The 12,792-nt window shown below is 41.0% G+C and overlaps 1 protein-coding gene across 8 annotated transcripts in view; it reads right to left on the bottom strand.

Moving 5' to 3' along the window:
• The window catches only part of LOC100697880 (cyclin-dependent kinase 17), a 39,032-nt gene that overhangs the window by 24,096 nt on the left and 2,144 nt on the right, over window positions 1-12,792 (bottom strand). For 3 of the 8 annotated variants that reach the window (XM_005477963.2, XM_019349742.2, XM_025901373.1), the window contains exons 2-3: window positions 6,129-6,289; window positions 3,424-3,588 (exon numbers count right to left, since the gene is read on the bottom strand). In XM_005477963.2, the coding sequence (XP_005478020.1) occupies window positions 3,424-3,588; window positions 6,129-6,258 (295 nt within the window). In that variant the 5' untranslated portion in view covers window positions 6,259-6,289. Of the gene's footprint in view, window positions 1-3,423; window positions 3,589-6,128; window positions 6,290-11,224; window positions 11,768-12,792 lie in introns of those variants that run through there. The other 5 variants (XM_005477962.4, XM_025901374.1, XM_005477964.4 and 2 more) reach the window with 5 other exon arrangements.

Here is a 12,792-nt window from a genome sequence, read left to right as displayed (position 1 = left end):
ACTGAAAAACAGGAGTCTGAGACAGGTTTTGAGAAAAGCAGGCAGCTTTTAGCACAGCCCTTTTGCAGTAAAAACAGACAGGAGGACCAGCTAATCCCCAACCGTGTAACTACAATTAGAGCGAGCGAGAGACAGAGAGAGAGCAAGAGAGCGAGACAGAGAGAGAGGAAGACAAAAAGATGAGGTAGTGGTGAGAAGTAACACTGAAACTGCATTGCTCATCTTTCCTGACTGTAAGTACAGTGTGCTGGGAGTGGGTGTTGGCCTAGATAGCAACAGATATAATAAACCTGTAATACCTTTTGGACCAAACACATATAACCCCACAGCCCATTTACACAAATTAAAAATGTATTAAATTAAACTGATACAATGCAAGTTGGACAAACACAGGGGGAAAAAGTGAAAGGGTGGATAATCTCTTTAGTGCAGCAGGAACAAGAGATTGCATCATCATGTCACTCTATTAAAGGGTGCAACGTGCTCTGACTGCTGAGTGGCACACAGTGAGTCAGCGAGACCAACTAGTGGGAAACACACACACACACACACACACACACACACACACACACACACACACACACACACACACAGTACCTCTTAACATTTTAAACTATACCTTATCAAGACCTAAATAATAGAGTAGCCTTCTTTCTAGGCTGAGTCAAGTCTGTCCTTTTAGGAGCTTTTGTACACTCAGTGGCACCCATGGATTTCCTACAATGAAGTCACTGCCAGATCAACAACTTGTGGGCTCAAGAAGGTAAGATGGTAGACAAACCAATGCATAGTTTTTCTACCAGAAAACACTGATAGCTTTTTTTAAATATGTAAAATATCCCTGAATCTCATAATGAAATGAAACGTTTGGTTTGTTTCTATTTAAAAAAAGCACTGTTATCTTAACAATATCGTCAATATCGACATATAAGCTTTAAAAATATAGTATCAGTATATTCAAATTGGGAAAAAAGCAGTATTATTATTATTATACAAGTAAGGCACCATGCAATAGTACATAATCAAATAGAACCCTCCCCTATGTTGCAGTATCTGTTTCTTCATTAGGATCCTTTTAGTTTTATCCAAGCATTGTCTAATTATCATATTCCCAGCTCACAGGATTACAACAAACCATAAGCTGCTGTTATAAGTCTAGTTCCCTTCATCTAAAGCTCAGTGAATGCAAGGAGTCTCATTGCGGTCCATCTCCATCTCGCAGGGTATTCACAATACAAATCTGATGTGACTCCTGAAGGAGCTGATGTGAAAAACCCTCCTACCATTCCTCCTCACGCTCTTTTTCATTTCTACCTCTCATTCTCTCATAAATCACAGTTTTCTAAGCTTTATCTCATTCGAAACCCATCTCCGGCATGATCATCCTCATCTTTTCTTTCCATCCATCCCAGACTTTCTTTTCTTCGGTACGTTCTGCCCTACTGCTCCTGATATAAGCCGTTCTGCCACGGTGGGAAATGAGATTACTGGGATCTATATAGCCACAGACCACATTACATAATGTAGACAGAAGGAAAAAGTAATTGCATGTGAGTGCTGTGAGCATGTGTTGTATGTGCGTGTTTGTAAATGTTGGATTAAGGTCATTAGAGTTTTATCCCTCCACCCTCATAGTAAGTGTTGCCAGGATAGAAAAGTTGTTTCAGTAAACACTGTTTTACACTTAGTGAAACCAAGTAAGATATGCACACACACACACACGTACACATGCCTCGCCTATAGAAAGCAAAACTGACACGAGTTCAGTACGTGACTATTTCAAACCAGAGGTGGCAGTATTACTCTGGCCTGATATTTTGTGCGGGTCAAGGTTTATATATTATACAGCTGCAACAAGAATCCTATTGGATCATCTATATTGCTAAATATGACCTCAGCATTAACTACATTTTTGCAAAAGTAGATAAAGTTAATCAATTTTACAAACCCAAATGCACAACTGAATGTTATAATGTTTCTAATGAAGTTGTGGTATAAAGGTGCGTATACTTCTGGTGCCTTCCAGGGCGGGGTCTGGTTGGTTTGCTCTTCGTGTCATTTGTGTTTTATTTGCTTTCTTTTTTCTAAATCTTTAAAGCAGTCAATATTTAAGCATGAACACTGTGTCCCTTATTACTTCCTAGTTCTCTTTCACAAAGTTCTGTATTGTTCACACTCAGATGCATCTTGTACACAAAGCACATGCTCACAACACTCACATGCAGAAAAGGGCAAAACACAGAAAACACGTGACTGAATGACACTGAAAACACTGAGGAAACTGACTTGTCAAAGCAGCAATGTTCACTGTGGTTATCTGATCGTTTTACACAGGTGCATCATTGAACATGAACTTATGATGTAACTGTAAAAGCCAGTTTGTATAATAAGTGCTTTATACAGTGCTATGCAAAAGTGTTTAGCCACCCCTCATTTCTTTATATTTTGCTAGGAAAATGGGAAACACATGCAAACGTGAGTGAAGATACATTATGTAAGGCAGAACAGAGTGTGTACAGCTCACAAATAGTTGGTATGTTGTGCACGTGCATGTGTGTGCGATTCAGGTGCCTTCGAGATGGTATTGCATCTGTGAATCAAAATCTGATGGTACTCTTCTGTGTTCATAATTCTATGAATTTAGTCATCCCAGCTACCATAGAGCGAGGGGCAGAGTACACCTCGGACAGGTTGACAATCTGATGCAGGCTCATTTTCCAGTTTCCTCAATTTCTTTAAGGACACACTGCACACCATGCTGAAATATGCCAGGTTGTGGGTAAATAGCTCTTTGCTAGTGCAAAAAAACTATTTTATCCCTGTCAAACTGTCATATTTGTTATTTTTTATAGATTCAATAGACATTTTTTGTTACTAATAACAATGATTACTATCAATTTAAAACTGGAACTTTGCTAAGAATTCTTTTATCTGTAGACACGATAAAGGTTCATCCTTGAGTTTGGTGCATTTTTTGCTTGAAAAGGTAGGAATAGTGTTAGTGGTTAAATAGCTTAGGTTAGTGTTAAATAGCTCAACAGACAAAAAAGGAAAAAAAAGAAACAAGGAAACCGTTCCTCTGAACATGGTCAAGGACTGGGCTATAAACGAATGAAAAAGCAGCCAATGTGCAAAGAAACTTTTAAAAACCTCCAAAAAGCCTGGAGAGCTAGCGCTCAAGATCACTTCAAAATTACAAGAAAGACACGCTCCTTGGAATCAAAATATAAGAAAATGAGCAGCACTCTGCACAGCAATGTATTGGACAATTCAATTAAATGCCTGCAGTGGCATACAGAGCAGCATAAAATATGAATAATTATGAATATTCAGTACCTTTTGTATGTTTCTTTGTTTGCTTACAGGTTTCCGTGTGTCTGTGTATGTGTGTGTGTGTGTGTGTGTGTGTGTGTGTATGTGTACCCAGAGATCCAGTCCTGTGCAGGCTCAGGAAGGCTCTGTCTCGTTCTAGCCCCCCACCTGGCTCTCTGCGCAGGGCGGTGCGGCCCAGATGACCAGCATATTGACGCAGGAAGGAGGGAGCGCTATGGGAGGCGGGAGGGTGTACAGAGCACACCACCATGGGCTCTGAGATTCACAATGTAGACAGACATACAAGGAGAAAGAGAAAACAAAAGCAGAATAGAACAGAGTCCCATAGAGGATGCAAAAGAGAACAGAAAACTCAGAAGGGGAAGACGTTGATCAAAGAAAAGAGAAAGGGGTTCAGGCGAGAGGAAGAAAACAGTGAAATAGAGAAAAAGATGACAGGAATTGTAAAATGGAATGAGAGAAGAAAAAGATGACACAAAGTCACACACAGACAGGCACAGAAAGGTAGCAGAACATGTAGGAACAGTACAATATGTAGTAGTAATAGATAAAAGGCTGGGAATGCACACAGCTCCTGTAATCATGCTGTAATCAATCTGTAATTATGTGAGGAGCCGCTGTAGCACGGAAACAGAAATGAAAATAGAAAGTGTACGAGGCATAAGGCATGCATCGTGGAAAATCTGTTGAGTCATAGAACTCACAGTGAAGTAGCAGCAGAAAGAAATGCAGACATGCACACATAAAACTTGCAGACACACTGTAGGAGACAGGCCACAGAGGTATGGGAGTGATAATAATCATTGATGTAAGGGCTACAAGAGATTTTTGGTTGTCTGTAGTAGGAAAATGAACGCCTAAAGGTCAAAAACTCCTTCCTTGAGTTTTCCAAAGCAAAGCACCTTAACTGAGGACGTCTACATGCAGCATACATGTACTGTCAGCTTTCTTTCACACAGATTAATGTGTAATTATTAAATTCTGTTAGTAGAGTGTGGGTGGAAGCCCACACGACACATCTCCTAGCTTTCAAATAATTCTCTTAAAATTGCTCTTCAAATTTCACTCAAATCACCAAGCAAAGGTAAATTCACCACCCGAGTTTCTTTTTTCTGTGTTTTACTCCAGCAAAACAAGCAAACTGGTCCAGTAATACATGGACAGAAAGGATCTGCAGTGAGCACGAGCCTTGACATTGCTTCTCATTAGCAAGAAAAATGTGAGAATTATTTTCTACCACTCTTTTGTACAGTTTGACTTATCTAGAGAGAGATGTCTGTGCGCCCAGGGGGAGAAGGGGAGGATACAGCAAGGGAAAAGGACAGAAGGAGACAGTAATGTAGAGCAGTTGGTTAAAGTTTAATGTCTCTCCTCATCACTTGCTCCATTCCACTCCTTCTCTCACTTGCTAGCTGGACTCTTTGGAAATGACATCGCTTTAGCTATCAAAAACAAAAGCAAGGGATGTAAAAATAGAATGAAAAGCAGAAAGAAGCCAGTAAGCAAAAATGAATGGGGTAGAGTTATAGATGCTGCAGCCCAGGAGCTGTAGTGACAGCAACAAGCAAGCATCATCGCTCCTTGCCAAGCGGCCAACAGAACACAGCTATATTTGAACACTAAGGCTTTGTTGTTTTGTTTTTGAGCTGACACAAAACCATCTGCCAAAGCTGAGACAACCTCCTTTCTCCCTATGTTCTGACAAACACATACAAAGATAGTGTCTGGGTGCGAGGTCTCTGATTCTTCCAAGTGGGACCTGCAGTCACGGACGATGCCCAGCAGATGGCACCCAGAGCGTCTTAGGATGACACTGTTTTTCAGACTTTCTTCTAGAAGCAAAGACCTTTTCTTTCTCTTGTGTGAAAACATGAAGAAACAAACAGTGTGTCTGAGTTCTGACAGATTTGGCAATTCCCACACATTCCCAGCGTACACTGCCATTCAGTCTTGATGACTGAGTGGTTAAGTTAACTGGATTGTGAGGTTAATTGTGATGAAGACTGTGGTAAAGATGATGATGGTTAAAATGGATGGCTTCAGTGGGTTATAGAAGTAGATGAAGCTACCGTGAATGTGTTTTTGTTTAGCATTTGCATGTCTGTATGACTTTATGAGAGTAGTGGACATAAAAAAAGTGACAAACACACATTTAAACAGGCACATACAGTTCATGAGATATTTGCATTAAGAAATGTATTATCTCTGGGAGGACATCAGTGTAAATGAATGACATAAAGTGAGGAAAAGTGAAAGATCTGCTCCCTTAATTCTGTATGACCTTCATCCATCATAAAGGACCTTTGCTTTAACCCTCTCCACCTACGCCATCATTTAGTTATTGCTTGCTCTTCTTGTACTGAATAAAAGCTCTAAATGAAGTCGTAAGGTCTTGAAATGTTGCAAAACAAGAGCAGGTGTCCTTTAATAACTGCAGTTGCATGAAAAGAAAATCAGCATAACAGATGCTGGAGTCAGACTAGACACTGTGCAACTCCTACAAGGGTTATGGAGGTGACACATCTATTCTTTATCATAAGGACAATATAAACTGTTTGTCTGTTTCTTCTGCTATACACTGTGTTACTGTAATTCCAGTATATAGATAGGTGCACACAGTGTAGCGTAGCTGAGCATCACAAACACACTACATTTCAGTAACAAAAATTTTAACTTGGTTTTGTGAGCTGTTAATTCAACTGTAGGTCTCTGTGCACATACTTTATGTCTGAGTGCCGATGCTTGCTAAGGTGTTTGCATGTACATGTGTGAGGGCACTTGTTCACATCTCTCACCATTGTCCCTAGCTGTGGATGCCTCATCCAAGGCCATCTGTTCGGCAAGTTCGGACAGAGAGTCATCGACGGGCCGAGCGCTGCGTAGAGACATGGACAGCCTCCGCTTGATGATCTTCATCCTGTCCATCTTCTCAGTCACACCACCGGGGCCCTCAGGCCTGACGGGGGGAAGAAAAGCACCACCTTCATTATAATTATATAATCAAAAGCACTACCTGCAGCATGTTCAGAGCTGTCATTATCACTATCGGCAACCACCACATCCATGCTAACCTGTTATAATATCACTGTGCAGGTAAACTACTGCAGTGCAACCCGTGCGCATTTTCTGCATTTCGTTAAGCTCCCAGAGATTGTTTGCTCATACAGCCTGTGTCCTCATTGTTATGTATCCCAAGAGCAAACATTGCAGAATAAAAGACAAAGAATGAGATGAAGAAACCCACAGAGGGGTAGAAAAAGAGAGAAAAAGAAATGTACAAACAAAAAAAGTACAGAAAATAAAACCAAACTGCTGACAATGCAACTTCCCGGAGGTTTCAGACCAGAGCAGCTTTCCCAGATGAGCTGTGATTGACAAACATTTCCCTCGGTGGTCCATCAACTACATGCGATGAATTAATTGCATATGAACTGCAGTCTAAAGTATTATCATACGACACATCTACAGCAAATCCTTCAATATTCCATTTTAACCTACTGTTCATATGATAACCAAACTGATGGAAAGTTAGTTGTAAATACCACACAGTGTCTATGCATCTGCAGGACAGAAGTATCCCATCCTTAAAATAAATGTGGACAAAGGGACATAGCGTTTTTACACCAAAGTGCTCAGTGGTGCACCCACACTGTGTGTATTTGTGCTTGTACACCTCTTTGTAAACCTCAGTGAGCTTTCAAAGTTATATATTGTTTAATGCGCCTCTCAGTAGACATTTATTGTCTAGTTCATGAGTGTATGTACAGTAAATGTGCCTTTGCATGTGTGTAGTTCTGTGTGTGGAAGTCAATTTGTTACGTCTTCTACTCTCTGCCTTAATGGCCTGAAGGTAGGCACAGCTATGGCAGAGTATTCCTGTCTCCCTTCCACTTCCTGCTCCTTCTATCAAACCCATAAGGGCTTGTGAGCTGGCACACAGAAGTGCGCACACATGCACTCACACACACACACAGCGACATGCACAAATACACATTGCACCCACTGCCTTTCTCTTTGTGTCCAACTTTGGAGGCCTCTACAAAAGCCATTCATCCTTTCAGGCTCTACGTCTTTCAGGCCTATTAGAGACAACTAGTGCTCAGAGGGAATTCAAACATTAGCACTGGGGACAACTGGCCTTTTTTCACCAGAAGATGTGCTTAGGACATTGCCTCTGCCAGTATACATGAGATTAGTTAGATGTCGTTTACACCTTAGCTGCAAGCGTTTCTTTGAAGATAAATAAAAGCCAAAGAAGGGAACAAAAAAAGAGCAAAAAGAAAGTAACTTGTTTATTTTGTATCATGCGGTACATGGATTATCAGTATGCAATAAATCCCCCCCCCCAATCCTCATTTGCATGCTTTCCCAGACTTCATTAGAGAAGGTGGCTGCTTGGACAAGAAGATTGGGTTCTCCTCACGTAACCTTGGAGTGACTATCCATTAATTTTCAGGAATAAATAAGTCATATTAGGGGGAAACACTTGAGATATAATTTTCTGCCTATTACCCAGATAAATAAATGCCAGTGTTATCATTAACACAGACAGATATTGCTGGTATCCAGGCAAGCACACACACATAGACATAGACACACAGGCACACAACAATAACCAATTTCCCAGTCTTCCTCTTATCTGGGTTGAATTAGCATGGACGGTAACACAAATCTCAGCATCCAGTGGGTCATACAGAGAAACACTTCTGGGTATCTCTGTTTGTATAGCAAGTTAAGATTTCCAGTTTTATTATAGAACAACAAATTAGACTGTTACACAAAATAAACACATAGCATTCATTATAAATATTTCTTTTTATGAAAATATAGCTTACTTAATCTTCCTTAAATTGTAAAGTTTGTTATTTTTAAAGATGTTTTTTCAGGAAATTCAAGACACAGACAGAATTTTTTTCCACTTAATGAGCTTTGTTTAATAAAACTATGAAGCTAAGGGTATACCACATTTTATTCTTAATGACAATATAAGATGTGTTCAGATGTTCCGGAGCGATTAAATGCAACAGTGATGGTCAAGAATGAAATGTCTTGACTGTGCACTGGATTTTGAGTCTTGTCTGATGCAGATGGAGCTGCAAGTGTGAAGAAGTTGGCAGAGCCCCATCCGTGAATGAGATGGGACATGTGGCTCCAGGCTGCAGCATGTGCAGACGGACACCTGGCAAACCACAAATAACTCTGCTATGCATAACTCCCACTTAATGGAGGGACGCACTCCAGATGACAAAGGCTACACTCATTCTCTAGGACATTCAAAAGCATAACAAGCACTGGTGTTTTAGCTCTGAAAGCAATACAGAGCATAAACTCACATGCATTAAGAAGGGCTGTGTAATAAAACAACACAAGAGATCAAAGGTCAACGGGGTAATTGATATAAAGCAGGAAAAAGATAAAACCTCTGACTTTCTACCGCACTGTGCATATGTGTTTTCACATGCATGTATGGGGTGGTTGCATGGATATTGTAGCCTGGAGGTGAGGTGAACTGAAAGACTCCTGAGGAGGAAAGAAGAGGAACAGTCTGATTTATTCAAGACACACCATTTGGGTTGCTAGGTTACAGGCCCAGACTGGAACCGCAGTTTCTGTCTATGAGGTAAAGAGAAAAGGAAAAGCGAGAGAGAAAGGGGCAAAAAAAAAAAAAGCTGATAATTCAGAATTCGCATCTCTCAGTACTGACACCCAAACATGCCAGTGTCAGCTTCAGAAACTTCCTGCCAAACTTTGTGGGATGAGAGCATCACGTAGCGTCATTCAGCCAACTTGGCTCTAAGATTATGCCAATTATGACTTCTTCAGAGGAAAAGTAATGAATGGACCACAGGGCTGATGCCTGCACAATGAATGTGTAATATACACACAAGCTAGCTGCTGTCTGATGCATTCATAAAACACACATGCACACACACACAGAGTATTTCAGCTGTTTGTGTGACCATGGTCTCCATTTTCTTCAGCCATATTGTCTTACATCCAGCACCTATTTTTCTTTTTCTTTTCATCAAAAATAAACAAGCATTATTCTGAAATTCAATGACACATGAATCATACGCATGCATGCACACACATGCAATGTGGCAGAGTGGAACAGGCACTCAGTGCCACTCCAATGCCACAACATTGTTTTTCCACAGCAGCCTGGGGATGCATGAGTAATGCACGAATCTGCCCAACTACAGAATCCTACACACATCCACCCAGACAATAGTCCCTTCTCATTATAAACCCAAGGGCTTCTTGTCTGCATCCCATCACTAAATCTGAATCTCCGGAGACAGATTAAGAGAATAATATATGGAAAGAAGTTGAATGAACAAGCAGAACAAGACTCAAAACAAATAAAACATATTGGAAAAGACTGAGCAAAAGATCTGGAATGTCATTATGTGCCATGAGAGGAGAAGAAAGTGTGACTGTATGATTGTTGGCAGATCTGGCTCATGAGGATCAGAGAAAGTACAGAAAGATTAGTACATGTTCATTTCAGCCTTCGCAATGTGACTGTTATCATTATCATGATATTAATACAAAGGGACTTTAGATACATAAATGGCAAATATATAACTTTTAATCTTACTTATTTCTTCAGACATAATATTATGATAACATCATAACATAGATGCAGGCCTATACACAGAAGTAGATCCGAATAGCTCATTTGGGAACATTGGGAGAACACTACATTACAATACCGTCATTTATGGAAAGTTGGCAGAGTTTAACTTCTAAATAACTTTCCATCCAAAACGTTATCATTATGTAACAAGAATAATAATAATAAAAAAAGAATACACTGTTCTGAATATAAACTGCCTTATTCGATTATAAAAATGAACAACATTCAAGAAAATTCTTCCTACTGTGTAACGAAGTGATTTCCTGACAACACATCCCGACTTTGAAATAAAGAATCCTTTGCCAAAGGAAAAAGAGAGTAGAAGGGCCAGGAACTCATGACTACAAATTAAAATACATATTCAAGATTATCACGGGATTATTACTGTTCGTGGATTATTAGTGTCATTTTATTTTAGTCGGGGTGCATTGCAAGGGCAAAAGAAGTAACGGATGCGCGCTGTGTTCAATCTGGACATCCCACTTTGAGATGTCCATAAATTATTTAGCGCACAGTGATACTCCCAGCACACTTTGAAGAAATAATGTGGAGCCCTGCGTTTGCTGGTGACGTTAATTGTTCAGCGTGTGCGGTGTGGGTTTATGGCGAACATCCACGAGGTTATCGACAGCACTGCAGGACCGCAGCACACTCTCACTGGACTGTCACATATGGGGACGAGATATTCCGTACAATCTCGACGTGACTGCGGGCAGAGCGCACACAAGTGAGCAGCACAAAGCAGCCCCCACACAGCACCACGTACAGCAAACACGCCAAACATACACGGTGGCGCTCCGGCTCGGGCCTGGCTGGGAGATTCCTCCACCTTCCAGGCCTTTTACGCTTTCGGCCAGTTCCTCTCTCCCCGTGTTTTCCTGACGCGAGTGTCCGGTAGGAGGAGAATCCGGCAGGGCAAAGAAAAGTTAAACATCCGCCAAGCAAGCTCAGAAACTCTGAAGAAAGGGGGGCTGGGGTCATCTTTGACGCTATCCTGACCTTTAAGTTTCTATTTGAACGGCTTAGGGCGCCGAAATGGTTCCAGACTTTAGGCTCTATTGCTCAAGGGACTTAAATTTGTATTGGACTTTGGTGCCCGTGTCGCCATTTAACATCGGCTTTATCTGCTACTGCGATTCAATTTTCTGCAGTGATCTGTTTACAGCAGTTCCACACAGACGCGCAATCTGACCCCGGTCACGCCAACTTATAAACGGCATCTTTGTTTAACGACTCGAAAAATAAGCCTACCTGGAACGTCAGGTGATCGGACACCCGTGGTTGAGTATCGATGCTGGTTATTACACAGTCAGGGCGACGACACGACCGAATATAAACAAACAAACGGAAAAAAACCCCGCTGCCACTGACCTGCTAGTGTTTCTGCTGCAGGAGACTATTGTTCCACTTCTGTATGGTAATCCAGGCAGCACGTTGGGATGAAGCCACTGCGACAAGTTCCTCCAACTACTTTGCTGCAAAACAAATACACCAGATCGCCTCCAGTCCTTCAAATAATTCGCATCGGAGCGCCGTACGGTGTGTCGCAGTGTCCGGTCGCTTGGACTGCTACATAGCTGGTCCGCTGTATTTCATTTTTCGCGTTAACTTTCGCTCACAAACTGCACCGTCCCGTCCGGTGATGATCAGCCATATCGCTTCTGCTGCTGCTGTGTAGATCCCAAGTGGAAGCAGTGGCGTGATCCCGGAAAACGCCGCAAGGGGTGTGCGTGTGTGAGATACACTGTGAACGTGTGCGTATCGGAGCCTTTCAACATCCACCCCCAAAACCACCAACTCTTAACAGTGTCTTTCTCAGGAAAAAGGGGGAGGTCAGATAGATTAATTCAGGGTATCACCGTCACCGGGGAAATTAGCTTTCATTATCCAAACCCCGTTCCCATCTAAATATGCACCTCAGAGAAAATTCCTAGTGAATAATGCATGGATATTATGGAAATTCAGCAGAATGATCCACCCCTGCATAGTTGGCATCCACATCAAGGAAAATACTGCCAAGTTTCGCTTGGCAGCATCAAACAAACACTCCCGAAGATCCGTAATTGTGAAGGCTAAATTAATCATTTAGCTTCGTGATCAGACTGATTTTATTCGGCAGGGATTTCCTTTTTTTCTTTTTTTTTTTGGTTTGTTTGTTTGTTGTGAGTGTAATTACACTCCTTAAAAGCCCCGTTACATACAGTAATGACCTTATTAACATTATCAGCTTTATTCTCCTTTTAATGTGGCTACTTTAGAACATACTTGAACAGCTTTGCATGCTTTTGAAGAGAATCATTAAAAAAACAATACGTTATTACAGGTGATCCCTTTGTTTTTAGAGGTGATCACCTGGATTCCCCACCAATTGCGTGGGAAATCATAGATGACACAGCAAACAGTTGATGGGGATAACTCTGCCTGCTGAACTTCATCGCCACCACGTGGCTAAAGCAAGAAGCAGAAGCCTGCATTCACATATAAGACAAATTCATTCAATTGAGCAAATTCTACAGGGACTGTTTAAAGCAGTCCCTGTACACTTAGCACGCATAGAAGGAGAAAAAAATTGTGTCTGGCTTCTAAAACTGCACCAGAACATTGCCTAAACTCTGTGCAACTTATTGCAACAAAATAAGCAACTACAGCTTAGAGTATATTTTGAAATAAAATTAAATAATAAACACATTTGAATATGAATGTAGGAAGCATTAAAAAACAAAAGTACACAAATCATAATAACGATCAAGTAAAATAATTCCAGATATGCCATAGAATTGTTTTCTTATTAACATCAACAAAGGCACATGAAAGGGCTC

Source organism: Oreochromis niloticus, linkage group LG20, assembly GCF_001858045.2.
Source record: "Oreochromis niloticus isolate F11D_XX linkage group LG20, O_niloticus_UMD_NMBU, whole genome shotgun sequence".
NCBI classification, from domain to species: Eukaryota; Metazoa; Chordata; class Actinopteri; order Cichliformes; family Cichlidae; genus Oreochromis; species Oreochromis niloticus.
This window is presented reverse-complemented; position numbering and strand designations above follow the sequence as displayed.